We start from the raw sequence: 13,878 nt of genomic DNA, 5'->3' as shown, positions 1-13,878 counted from the left end.
CAATGCCTACAGCTAAGCCTTCCTGGAATGGCCCATCCAGGGGACTGAGGGCTCAGCCTCAGGAGGGGCTGCCTGCTTTCTGCCTGGGCAGTGTGCCCAGGTGTCTGGGAGTCAAGGGCAACTGCAATGGCCTGGAAACAGGAGGCGGGGAAGCTGACCCATGCAGGTCCTGGGCAGGAGCAACCTGAAGGAGGGCTGAGTCTGCTGGGGTGCTATGACCCAGTGGCTCTGCAAACAGGGAATCACCTCAGCTCTTTTCCATGTTCTTATTTAGAAGCCCCAGTCTTCTGCTTCAGGACCAGTTAAAATGTTCTGCCATATTCTGTCTTCTCAAAGTCCAAACACACAAACAGCAGCAGGTTCTGCATTTTGAAGGCCTAAGACTACGATGGCTAAGTGAGCTGCCCCTGACCTTGCATGCATGACGGTGAGGACTGTCCTGTGACAGAACCCAGTGATGGGTGGCACTGCTGTGCCCTGTCTCTTTCCTTGTTTGCTGAAATAATCACCAGGGCAGAAAAGGTTTCGTAGGTAAACATTTTTAGATAAACAGGAAATGAGTCATCTAAGTTGAGTTCGTGAATTAAAAAGTGCCTTGGAGGAAGAGGCTGGAGATATGGCTCAGTAGTTAAGAGGAGCAGGGATCAAATTCTAGCACCCACAGGGTGACTCACACTGCTTGTAACTCCAGTTCCAGACGGTCTGATGCCATCTTCTGGCCTCGACTGGCACTGCACACACTTGGTGCATATATTTAGGTACACACACTACACACACACACACACACACACAGAGTGCTATGCCTGGAATTTAGCTCAGTTGGTAGAGTGCCTACATAAATCCTTAAGTTAGACCCCCAACGTCACATACAACCAGATATGGTAGTGCAATCTATAATCCTAGCAGTTGGAAGGTGGAGGCAAAAGGATCTAGAAGTTCAAGATCATCCTCAGTTACACTGCAAGCACAGTGAGTTTGTGCTCAGCATGGGCTACCTGAGATCCTGTCTTCAAAAAAGCCAGCATGAAGAGCTAGAAACCCCTTTGTATCTTTTCTCAGGCGACAGATTAAAGGTGGACAAGACCTCAGGAATGAACTTCAATTCTGACCCATGCAGCTCATGGTAGTGTGTGACCAACATTCCGAATGCATGGTCATTGTCCCAAACACATGTCAGAGTCTAGACTATGCAAGACTCCTGCATATGACCTGACCTTACCACAGGAAGCTTATGAGGTAAATGGACTTCTCCCACCCATGTGTCAGCTTTGGCAGACTACTCACTTCTGTGGAATTCAAGAAAAAGGCAAGCAAATGCTCACATTTGCTTGTGAAGAGAGCATTTGGGGACAGAGAGAGTCATAGTCATCCCTGGCCTCCCTCACCATGGTTTCTGCCTATTTTTGGTTTTGTCTCTAAAAGTCCAGTTTAATAGAAAACAGCAATGAACCATGGTTCTCAACCAACATTACCTTCATCGTATTTTTATTGCTTCCTTCTGCCATTTCATGGACAGATCTTAGAAAGCTGACACTATTTACACTATAGTTTGGGACATTTAATACGTGTTTCTAGGGGCTGGAGAGGTGGCTCAGAGGTTAAGAGCACTGCCTGCTCTTCCAGAGGTCCTGAGTTCAATTCCCAGAACCCACATGGTGGCTCACAACCACCTGTAATGAAATCTGGTGTCTTCTTCTGATATACAAGCATACATGGAGGCAGAACACTATATATATAATTAATAAATAAATTTTTGGGGAAAAAAACCCAAAAATGTCTTTCCAGGGCTGGGAAAGATGGATCAGAGGGAACGGTTCTTGCTGTGCAAACCTAGAGCCCTGAGTCCAATCTCTGGGACTAGAGATGGAAGAAGGTAACTCACTCCACAAGGTTGTCCTCTGACTTACACACGCATGCGCAACACACCTGCCACCCACCACCACACATAGAGACACACAGACACATACGCATGAAGAATAAGCAAGCAAACAAACCCCCCCTTGTTTCAGTGGTTGGAGCAGACGTGCAAAGTGCACGTACCCTTCACCTGCTTCACGCTCCGCAGGGCATACTTCAAGGTTGCCAGCGTGCTAGCCTTCCCCTTGGCCTTCTTGTCTGCAGGGAGGTGGACCTTCAGCTCCCTCAGTGTTCTTATCAGCTCTTTGTGTGCGTCAGCTTTGGCAGACTGCTCGCTGCTGTGGAATCCAAGAAAAAGGCAAGCAAATGTGAGCCTTGTGAAGACAGTGTCTGGGGACAGAGAGAGCCGTATTCATCCCTGGCCTCCCTCACCATGGGCCAGCAACACCTTCTCAGTTATGGTCACCAATGAAATCTACAGACATGGCTAAATGCCCTCCTTCCAGGAGACTACAGACTGATAAGAATCCCTGTTCTCACCCAGAGAGCAGTCCTTTCAACAAGATCCTTCCCCTGGGGTCAGGCTGGACCTCATTTAGGAGGGATGTTAGTTAACCCTTGGTATAGTGGTATTGGCTTTACCACTGGGCTATCTCCTTCCCTACCCCGTGCAGAGGGACAAGGACAGTATGAAGGACAACGAAAGTGCTCCTGGAGACATGAGCATGGACCATGAGGATAGAAGAGAGGAAAGGGGACCTTTAAGAAGGGGATTCCAGGGAGAAGAGAGCACGCAGAGGAAGATAGGAATGATAGCAAGGAACTGCTGCTGGTTTACGCGGAGGAGAAGATATCCAAAGAATGATGGGTCTTCAATGGCCAAGGGCCCACAAGCCTTGGGAGAGAGGTCTCGGCCCAAAAGATGATAAGAAAGTGTCTGTGAACACACAGATAATTTGTTGCAAAAGAGCGAGGAAGTTCCTGTTGAAGATACAGGACTGAGGCAAGGCTGCCTAGAATAGAGGTGGGGAGAAACAAGGTGTTCAAGAACACCCAGCTCAGGGAGGGACGGGGCCAGGGGCTATATGAAAGGCAGATGCCACCAGGCACACTGACTGGCTGGTCAAATCAACAGATTTATCCAAGTTTTAAAAAGTCACATTGCTTTCAAACCTGGCCTGAGAGGAAGACCTGCAACTTGTTGAAAGAGTGTGAGGTGGGCGGTATGGTGGGTCTTACCTGCAGCCACTTGTGGAGGGGTTGTGTTCCGGCTCCGTCATCATCAGTCTGAAGGCATCGGGGCTGCAAGAACAGATAATGACAGTCCCAGGGTCAGACCGCTATATGCCTCTCCCCATATCCAGCCAGTGACAACAGACTAGGAACATCACACCGGAGACTTTTAAGAGACCAGAAGGGTGCACAGGGTGATGGCTTTGGGATAAAGAACCTGCCTGGCATGCCTGACGCCTGATGTATGGTCTCCGTGGCTTCCCACAAAACAAAAATCAGGGCCAGAGAATCAGCTCAGTGACGAACACTTCCGGAGGACCCAGGTTTGATTCCCAGCATCCACATGGCTGCTCACACCCTTGTGTAAGTCCAGTTTCGGGGGGGGGGTCTGATGATGCTTTCTTATGTCCTCTGTGGTCACTGAGCACACAGTGGTGCACAGACATACATAAAGACAAAACACCCATACACATTAAAATTTGAAAAAGGGAAAATTATGTTAAAACTGGAACAGAAGATCTTCAGATATCAGGAGAATTGAGCATTGAGAGATGGAAATGCAAAAGGAGCAATCGTTTTCTGTGACCTGTAAGTGTGAGAGCAGCTACCTCCAAGATCTCACCGGACTGTCTGTCAAGGGGCATCAGACACAGAAATGCAAGGACTACAATATCATTATTCAGTAGGACAGATCCCAATAAATACCATCTACAGAATTAAGCCGTGCAGCGATCCTGCAAGTCAGTACTGGTACTTGCTGCTTGAAGATGGGCAACAGAAAATAGGGAGGAAGCCACAGGCGTTCCCTGTGTGAGGGTCCGGCCTGAGGCTGAACCTACCTCGGGTGAGTGCTGGAAGGTTCCATTAGCATCCGCAGCTCCTTTCCATTGTCATCACAATCACTGCCCTGAGAGTCCCGCCCCGTGAAGCAGTTTTCGTTGGTTTCATTTCCGCTAGAGCCACTGCTCATGTCCACATCTTCCTGGAGGGCAACCTGGCTGGGCTGAGGCTCCCCTGGCTCCTTGGTGGGGCTGGTGGGACTAGGGGAAAAGGTCACGTATCCGTTCATGTCAGGATGAAGCTGGTGAAGGAGAGAATATTGTGGTCAAACATTAAAAGGCACCAGTGAGGCCAGGGATGAAACTCAATAGTATAAAGCATTGATCTAGTATGTGCGGGGCCCTGGGTTTGATTTCCAGTATCAATGGCACAACGGTCATTTACTTGTGGGCTCATGTGTTCCCGATTCCTGAGCTCCTACTGACCCCGGATCGGGAAGACAACTGACCTGAGAGCCTTAGCTGGGCCACGGAAGTGCTTAACACCTTGTCAGCAGACAGAAAAGGACACTGACAGTCATCCAGGTAGGGGGAAAATACAGTTATGCTAAATGGTAAGAAGGGCCTGAAAAATCTCTGTTCGACTATCTCCCCAGGTTGCATTAAGCAGCGTGGTCCAGCAACAAGTTCACCACAGCACAGCATGCATTACAGAGAAGCTGAGGGCAGCAGGGTCTTCAGGAGAGGTAATGCTGTTGGGTGAGGGCCTCCATGAGGCTGGTCCAGAGGGCACGCAACGGCATGCTCCAGGTGCTAGGGGCTCCAGCACTACAGGTATCCTGGCTTTGGCTTAAGGTGGTGTGAGCAGGGAGGAGATTCAAGTTTACCCAGCCAGGGCAGTCAGGGGCCACTGAACTGCCACGGGACTTGGTTCACATTTGGCTGAATTGTGGAGTTAGGGGTATGTGGGTAGAAGGGGCTAAAATTCCACCGCTAACAAGGCATTTATTGAAACCTGAATTCCCTGAAGCGTCACAGACTTAGTGATGGAGGTGGGGGGGTGAGGGAGGTGGGAGGATAGGGGGGTAGGCATACCACCAGACAGGAGGCCACAGCTCAAAGACAAGAGACTGTTATGTGTCACTGAGAGAAAAAGGGAGGGCCAGGGATAATGTTTCTAACAGGATCCTGGCAGGAAGCCACTTAAGCTGGGTCACATCAGATTTATACAAACAGATAAAAGCAGTTAAGGGCTGGGTGCTGGCCTGGGAGATGTGGTTACCACCACCCAAGAGGTTAAGGGAAGAAGAAAGAGCTAAAGAAATGCAGACCACTGCAGATTAAGGAAGAAATGCCTGGCCACTCTCTCCTCCTCTACCCTCAAGCATTTGAGGAAGCCAGAAACTAGGGACATGCTGACTCTTGTGAGGAGGCCAAGTGGCAGTAGCAGGCTCACCTTGAAGGTGCAGCATCTCCACCAGCTTCCTGGCAGTCAGGAAAACACAAGCTGCCAATGCAAGGCGGACACAAGCCAGGTCACATTACAGCCACTGCATGTGCTGCATGCAGGATTTCATGCTGCAGGTGAGCTGATAGGGGAGGACATTCACCCAGGGCTGCATAAGATCAGGTCACAGCCAGCTCCAGGCTAGCCTAACCCAGGATGCTCTGGTCCCGTCCCCATTCTAAGCTTAGAGGTTTCTCTGTGCTAAGCCCACCGTGGCCTTGCCAGTCTGCGGCGGTATGTGCTCAACCTTCCCAGGGTGGGACAAAGACAGGAATACCTCCTAGATTCACGTTCCACACCATTCCCCCCAATAATTCATGTAAAATGACCAAACATTTAAAACTGCCGGAAAAACAGTGTGTTTTTCAGGAGCCCAGGAAATCCCAAAAGGGTCCTACTGTTGGCCACCAAGCAAAGGCATATCCAGGTGTAGCAGAGATGGGAGCAGCAGTTCACCGGGGTGGCACTGGGGTCTCACACCCTGCTGGGTTGCCCCACACCCCAAGGATCTAGTGGCCAGCACTACAGATGCTCCCCTCCTCCCCCATGTCCCAGTAAGACCAGTGAGAAGACGCCAACAGACAAACCGCAGGCCACAACAGCCTGAGGCCACCTAAGGGCCACAACAAAAAAGTGGCCATATATGCAGGAAGCAAAGCAGGTCACATCCAGTCAGTATCCTGGTGATGGCCTCACAAGGCCCAGCATGATCCTTCACCCAGCACCTTCCCAGGTCTTACTCACTGTAGGGTTAACTCCAGGGACATGGAGCCACACAGACTCTGCTATGTTGCTTCTGGGGACCAGCTGAATGATGAGATCTTGTCTGTCCACAAGTAACAAAGGCCAAAATGGGGCTTTCAAGAAGATTCCAACAGAGGATGTGGGGTAAAGGGAACACTCCTCCACTGCTGGTGGGAGTGCAAACTGGCACAGCCCCTTTGGATATCAGTATGGAGATTTCTCAGAAAATTAGGAAACAACCTACCTCAAGGCCCAGCAATACCACTTTTGGGTATATACCCAAAGGATGTTCAATCATACCACAAGGGCATGCGCTCAACTATGTTCAAAGCAGCATTGTTTGTTATAGCCATAACCTGGAAACAACCTAAATGCCCCTCGACTAAAGAATGGATAAGAAAAATGTGATACACTTACATAATGGAACACAGAAATTTATGACAGCTTGAAATTTGTGTGCAAATGGACGGATCTAGAAAACATCATATCGAGTGAGGTAACCCGGACCCGGAAAGACAAATATCATATGTACTCACTCATAAGTGGCTTTTAATCATAAAGCAAAGAAAAACTAGCCTACAACTCACAACCCCAGAGAACCTAGACAACAATGAGGACCCTAAGAGAGACATACATGGATCTAAACTACATGGGAAGTAGAAAAAGACAAGATCTCCTGAGTAAATTGGGAGCAGGGGGACCTTGGAAGAGGGAAGAAGGGGAGGGGAGAGGAAAGGAGGAGAATGGAGATAAATATATATCTCAATAAAAACATTAATATACATATGTATGTATATATAAATACACATATACACACACATATATGTATGTATGTATATATCTCCAACAAAGAAGCACAGCCACCAACAGAGAGAGGAGAACAACTCAGAGCAGACAGCGTCTAGTTCTTCTCATGCACAAAAATTCTACAGTCAACAGGTTTGATGAAACAAGCAACTAAAACTGAGATAATGCCACAGGCCAAGACAAAAACAGATCAAAACTGATTTTTTTTTTTTTTAAAAAAAAAGGACACAGTTTTGTCAAGAGGGGAGAAATGTCTTTGATGACGGGTGGGGGGAGTGGCGTGGCAAGGGGATTTCTGAGAAAGTAATTTGTCCTGTTGATCCTTTTGGTATGTAGATCAGGATCATCTTGAACTTGTAATCCTCCTGCCTCAGCCTTCTATGTGCTGGGGTTACAGAGATTATGGGCGCACATACCATACCTCTCTAAGAAGGGAAAGGTGACATTGCCTAGCAGGAGGAGAGATCACGGGGAAAAAACAGCCATTTTTGCCCAGAGAAAATAGTTTTCTAGAAAAACCTCAGAATACTGAGATAAAGACAGGTTTGAATCTGCTAATCTGCAGATGCCCTGGGTGCCAGCAAAATCTTGTAATAATAGTCTAGCAACCCCAGAGAAAGATGTATTTTCAAGAGCAAAGAGAGCGATTCTAGCATCCAAGAGGAAAAAAAAAAACACGCGACCTGTAAAGGGGGCAGGAGGGTGCCAGGCTGAGGCACCAGGAGGTACTGTTGACACCCAATGTAAGGAAGAACTGTGCAGGGAAGGGAGAACACCCCAGACAGGGACCTGCTTGCTGTGTCACAGAGATTGAGTTTGTCAGTATCCCAAGTCACAGGCAACATAAACGCAGCTGAAGTCAGAACAAACTGACTTCTGGCCTTCACTTTACTTTAGCAGTTTGGAAGTTAGGCTTAGTTTGAGGAAAGAGGGAAGGGGGGAGACTTTCAGCATGTCTACACACGGGTTTCATGGAGGAGATTTTCCTACAGAGATGCAGGAACTGATGGAGAGACCTCTAGCACCAGGAAAATGCAAAGGAAGAAGTTATTTGACCCACTGCATAGTGATGGCACTGTGGCTGCAGGGGCCTGGAAATGTTATCACAGAGACTCCGGGAGGAGGGTATGACCTTTCCTTCTAGGAACTGAAACACAGAAATGCCCCAACAAGTTGTGAGTGCTTAGTCTGTGTGACAACAGAACCCAAACAGTGCCATAGGTGTGTGTGTGGGGGGGGTGTCTCTGTGTGATACCTGTATCACGTGACCACTCTGGCCAGATGCCAGCCTCAGCTTCCAGACTGTACTACTGCCTCCACCTGGCCCCACTGCAGTCAACACAATGGGAGAAAGAAGCGATTCTGGTGAACGGATGTTTCTTATACTAGGCTGGAGATGAGACCCTTACAGAGGACAGACTGTGTCTGTAAATGGCACTGCAGACTCTGAGGTCCAGCTGTGCCTGGGCATCTCCGCTACCAATCCAGCCACCCTCCAGTCTGGCCTGTGTGTGTTCTCACTCCAAAGACTTCACACTGTTGTTGCCTCTGGCCTACAGCACTGTCCTCAGACACTCGGGTAACTTCATCTCCGTCTCCCGGTTGGGGGGTTGTATCAGGATGATGCTTCCATTCCCTCTAGAGAGCAAGGTGTATAAGAGGCAAGAGTTCCAGTGTTTCCTGCTGGACCCCTAGGGCATAGCACTTACTATGGAAGGTATGCTGCCTGGGACTCTGCACCAGGGAGCTCTGCACCTGCCAGGAGAGCCCGGGACTGCACCCCAGAACACTTAGCATATGCCAGGAAGAGGGGGGTTAGCATAGTCTAGAACTCTGCATCACACACTGTGCACCCACTGAAAGAGGCACAGCCTGGGACACCGGAACACCCAAATTTGCGCACCCACAATGAAAGTGCTGTAGCAGTCCAGGACGACCTCAGGTAATCACACTAAAACCACTGGGGCACACACGCAGGCCCTGCTTCCCAGTGACCGTTAGAGCAGCCTTCCAGCACACTAGAGCACAGAGCGCTCCTGGGGTTCACTCAAAACATGGGGAACCAACAAGGAACTAGAGCACACCGGATATGAAAATTTTCTGGGAGGCATACAGGAGCAGTGGGTCAGGGCTTGTGAGTGGGGACTGGGAGAGAGGGGCAGGAGGTCCTAGCAGCATGGGCACCCTTGATGAAGACTTGTCACTTGAGCGCCTGTGTTGACTCCAGGCCTTCTGGGTGGGCGTGCAGTCCTCCTGAAGCCACCAGGATGTGTTCTCTCTGGACCCCTAGGGCTCTAGACCCCATCCATCTCATCCACACAGTCCTCCCCAGGGATGAGCAGCCCCATCTTTTTTGCTTTAGGTTCTGAAGATGGTGGAGCGCCAGCGGCGGCAGGGCAGTTGGGTGAGCAGTCCAAAGGGGCCAAGCTCTCTGTCGTCCTCTGCTCTTCCAGGCTAAGTGATCTTGACAAGTTCCTTAGCCTCCGGGCCATGTTTCCCCACCTTTATGTTGGGAATAAAAAGAATCCCCCCTCTTTACTGGCATTGGGAGGATTAAATGTTCTGATGTATCTGGAATGTGACACATGACTGACAAGGAACAGCTTTCCATCTTGGGGCTAAATCACGACAGGAAAGCACAGACAAGTCACACAGTAACTGGGGTAGGGTGAGGGAGTTCACTGTGAAGCAAGCTGGCAGCACCTCTGGCTTGCATACAAAGGACTGGGACACAGACCCCATTCTACTTAACCGTACCTCTGGTGCACCCTAGGTGTTCTGTGTTGCTCAGTTCCTGGGACTCCTAGTTTGTGCCTGGCAGTATCAATTCCTGGGGTGTGTGTGGCGGGTGGGGATGGGGGTGTCTATGTACAGGGTCACTGTTGTCACCAGGTTACCTTAGAGAGGAAGATAAACATTTTCGAAAAGAGGGCCAAGCAAGAATGGCAGAAATCTCCTAAGGCAACAAACTGAAGCCAAGTCTTCCAAGACCTCATTATTCCAGAAAATGGACTGCTCAGCATGAATGGCTCTGATGGGCTGACATCAGTTTGCCAAGTTGGCAGAAGCACCTGCTGGTCCAAGCAGACTTTGTCTCCTGGTCAAGCACTCTGTCCCAGCCCTGCTGGGTGGGCAGGAGGCCCTGGGAAACAGGGTACAGTCTCAGGGAGGATTCTGGGAGGGAGAAGGAGACCTTAGCTGAGACCCTCTTGGCCTGAACCCACACCTTCCCATAGCCACCCACTAGCCTCGCCCATGGACAGAAGCCAGCCTGAGGCCAGGAGTTAAGCTGGGCTGTTGACCCGGTCACTTGGCCATGTTCATTCTCCTCAGGCAGACAGAGGCACATTAGGAAACTGCATGGGGTCATGAGTCTGGGGTAGGAGAGGGTACCCCAGGCTGGGCTGCTGGGAGCTCACAGTATTACAGCTAGCTACACTTTCCATAATAAATAGTGTTAAAAAAAAAAACAACAAGCAAGCATGAAAAAACAGGGTCTGGAAAGCAGAGCCTGGACAAAATGCCAGCTTCCAGTGCTATCAGAAACATAACACATCAACTCCCTGTCCCCTGCTTAAGAGGAAAATAAATACATTTTCTGAGAGAAATGAAAAATCAGTAAAGAACCTGCTTCCTTGAAAGTACAGATGCAGACATCATAAGGTCCCAGCTTGGTGTGTGTCCCTGAACTGAACACTCCCCTCTAACTAGTCTGCAAGAACAGCTTGACCCTGGCTAATCACAGGCCAGCAAACTCTGAATATTTCCTGACTTTATATAACAGGGACCTGACAGCCTGGACCTCGAATCTGCAAGCCTCATGGTATTTTACAACCTCAAATATTATAACATGTTTTCTACTTCCTGGTAGAAGCTAACTCCCTGGGGCCTGCCTGCTGTAATCCGGAGAAAATGTTTGTCCTGTTAAATAAACAGCCACGCTCTCCATGGTGACGGTTGGGTAATGGAGGAAAATGTGGCCAGGGCTGTCCAAATAAGGAGGGGAAGGAGGCACGCGGGCGGGGCACTGCCTTACAAGGACTCCCTCACATGCTTATTAATCTTACCTATGTTGAAGTACTAAGCTGTAGAACTATAATGTACCAGGATGGCAGGCCCTGGTGATGGCTGAGGTAGGAGGAGCTACTTGAACGCTGGTGGGGTCTAGGAGGCCCAGGCCTTTGCCCTTGGGGACTTGTGCTGATCCTATTTGACCAGGTGTCGCAGTGAACAGGCCCTGTTTCTTCACACAGCCCACTGTGGTAAGATAATTACGTGAGGATGGCAAGATGGCCCAGTGGGTAAGGACACTTGCTGTGGAGACTGCTGATCTCAGTAACTGACTCCTTCAAGTTACCCTCTGACCTCCACATGCACACAATACACGCGCGCACGTGCATGCACAGACACACACACACACACACACACACACACACACATATATATCACTTTTTTAAAAAGTCAATCGTGTGGCCTCTCTCCCTACTTCTGTCTTGCTCTAAACTCTCGAGTTGCCTACAGTGACTGGTTTGTTACCATTATACTTCACATGAGGGCCAGTTCCCCAGAGGGACGTACCCTGGCTTGGGAACAGGCCAGCAGAGGCTCTGCCCTTGCTTGTTCTCCCAGGAGTCTGCTGGTAGGCAGCTTCCCACAAGGGTTAGATGAAGAGGGGCTCCACAGGGCTGTGGGTTACGTGTTTCTAGTCACCTAATCAGCCATTTTCAAGGGCAACACCACATCCAGTGTGGCTCTTTCCTCTGCCTCTGTGCTCCTGGCCCATCAATCATTCATGGGCTTCCCAGTGCTGGAGCTGAGGGGCCGCTGAGATTGAATGAAATCATACCATTATAATAAGCCCCACACCTCCCAAGGTTTTCTAGAAGGTTCAGTGTTTGAGAGAAGCCATATAGCAACAGGAGCCTTTCCTACTTCCTTTAAGCACACTAGATATGCCTCACACGGTGACGCGATATGACACCAGGCAGAGTGTTTCAGAAATGTCTTATCACTGAGAAAACAGTCCACAGACGCGGAACTCCTCAAAACCCTTGACCTGAATCAGATTTCAGAGACTGCCTCAGATGAGGAAACTGAGGCCCAGGGTAAGCCAAGGCACCCAGTAGCTGCCCGCTGGCAGATGCAGGGCTCCCCCAACTGCGCTCCCCACCCCCACCCCCCCACCCCCGCTGAGCACTCCGACCTCCACAGAAAATGCGAGCTGCATTAGTGCTGTGCCAGTGAATCACACCGAGATGCCAGCGACAGATAACTGCAACCACCCACAGTGCCATTCCACGTTGGCACCCTGCGCAGCTACCACTAAAATAAAGGAGTCCTTGGCTTCATTCGATTTCAACAACTTACAGAAAGCGATTGTGTGATTTAAAAACCCGATTTATTAATTCAAGACTTCAGGCAGACTCTGGATCCCTTATCAGCCAAACCCGACCTAGACCCAATAGAGTAAAGTAGCGTGGACAAGTCCTCTTCCTGCTTGCACCTCTAGGAGGCATGTGGACCAAGGAGGAGAAACAGATCCTGTGATGGCCAGACCTGGTTTTACAGTGGTACAGCCTGCCAGCCTGTGTCTGTGCCTCGCTGAGCTAGGGGTTACCCTGAAAGATTTCCAGGGAGCCTTCTGGCTCTCTTATTCTGTATGAATCACCTTTCCAAACTGGTTCCTTGTGTATACGTTACAGAAACCCTGGCAACCAGGGTTCCTGCCGGGGAAGCAGGCCACCGCCCACCTCTTGATCCACGTCTGTGCTTGACAGCCAAGGTATGATGTCCCAAAGGATGACGTGACTGCTCCAACTCAGAGTGGACCCCCTCCCTCCGCCACACGCCCAGTCCATCTGGAGACAGCGGTACTGGCAAGGATGCCACAGAGGACAAAATGGGTGGACAAGGTGGTCCCTCTGACCTCGGGGGTCCCCAGGTGTGGCTTGGCATTCGGGGGCTTTCTCTTCTCTGCTTAACCCCTCCCCCACCGCAGGGGGTCAGCCTAACAGCGGTCCTTCCCCAGGGCCAGACTTGACTCTCTGGACTCAGAGCATGAAGCCGCTTCTCAAGGGACCCTCTGTATCCTAGGGACATTTGCAGTGACCCCGACCCCCTTGGACATCACGGGAGTGGAGGCGGGGTGGCGGATATAGAAACTCATTTAAAGAAACGCAGTCTGGTGTGGCGATCTCTCCACGGCTCTGCGCCCTCCGACAAGATGCCTAACTAATAATCTTCCCGACCTCTGTGCCTAGACCTGCAAAATGGGGGGCAGCAGTGTGAGGATGAAAGAGGGTCAGCGCGTGGTCCCGTCTGCATTCTGCCGAGTTGCACCCATTCTCACGGCCGGCTACTTCTGGCGCAGGACCCCAGCTCCAGCTGTCCGAGCCGCAGGTTACGTAAGCCGCCCGCGGTCGTCCCGGTTCGCGCCACCGCCCGGCGCCGCGCCACTCACCGCTCCGCCACGTCCGCCCGCGCGTCCGTTCCTCTCCCGGCCCGTCACTCGGTGCGCCAGGCCTGCGCCGCAGCTGCCCGGAGCCGCTTGTGCCTGCCGCGCTGCCGCCGACGCCGGGTCGCCCTCCGCTGTCACATAGTGGAAAACGTGACCGCGCGCGCTGCGCCCGCCCCTGCGCGCACCATTGGTTGAGGTGCCGCCTCATCTGCATACCGGCGGGGCGGAACCTGAGAGCGGTGCGCGTCCATTGGTTGAGACGCCCGTCGCTCCCTTTACATAAGGCGCACATGGAACTCCATGTTCGCCTCCCGGGTTCCTCAATGAAGACGCGGGCGGCTCATGCGCCCCTCCGCATCCTGGCGAGTGGGATCGTCCACTTCCGGCCCGCGGGTCTACCATTCACCTGGCGCGGCGGCTGCTGGCTCGTCCGAAGCGGAGTGGCGCGTACCACTGCGGGCGCGGGGGTGATTTATGCCGTGCCTCTACGCAAT

General features: G+C 51.0%; 1 protein-coding gene across 2 annotated transcripts in view; it reads right to left on the bottom strand.

Moving 5' to 3' along the window:
* Positions 1-13,528, bottom strand: part of Per2 (period circadian regulator 2) — a 45,872-nt gene extending 32,344 nt beyond the window's left edge. Inside the window, exons 1-4 of one of the 2 annotated variants that reach the window (XM_038338880.1) lie at positions 13,388-13,528; positions 3,930-4,171; positions 3,097-3,159; positions 2,041-2,195 (exon numbers count right to left, since the gene is read on the bottom strand). In XM_038338880.1, coding sequence (XP_038194808.1) covers positions 2,041-2,195; positions 3,097-3,159; positions 3,930-4,159 — 448 coding nt within the window. In that variant the 5' untranslated portion in view covers positions 4,160-4,171; positions 13,388-13,528. Of the gene's footprint in view, positions 1-2,040; positions 2,196-3,096; positions 3,160-3,929; positions 4,172-13,387 lie in introns of those variants that run through there. The other variant, XM_038338879.1, reaches the window with a different exon arrangement.
* Between the last annotated feature and the right edge of the window lie 350 nt (positions 13,529-13,878).

The sequence above is a fragment of the Arvicola amphibius genome, chromosome 8, assembly GCF_903992535.2.
Source record: "Arvicola amphibius chromosome 8, mArvAmp1.2, whole genome shotgun sequence".
NCBI classification, from domain to species: Eukaryota; Metazoa; Chordata; class Mammalia; order Rodentia; family Cricetidae; genus Arvicola; species Arvicola amphibius.
This window is presented reverse-complemented; position numbering and strand designations above follow the sequence as displayed.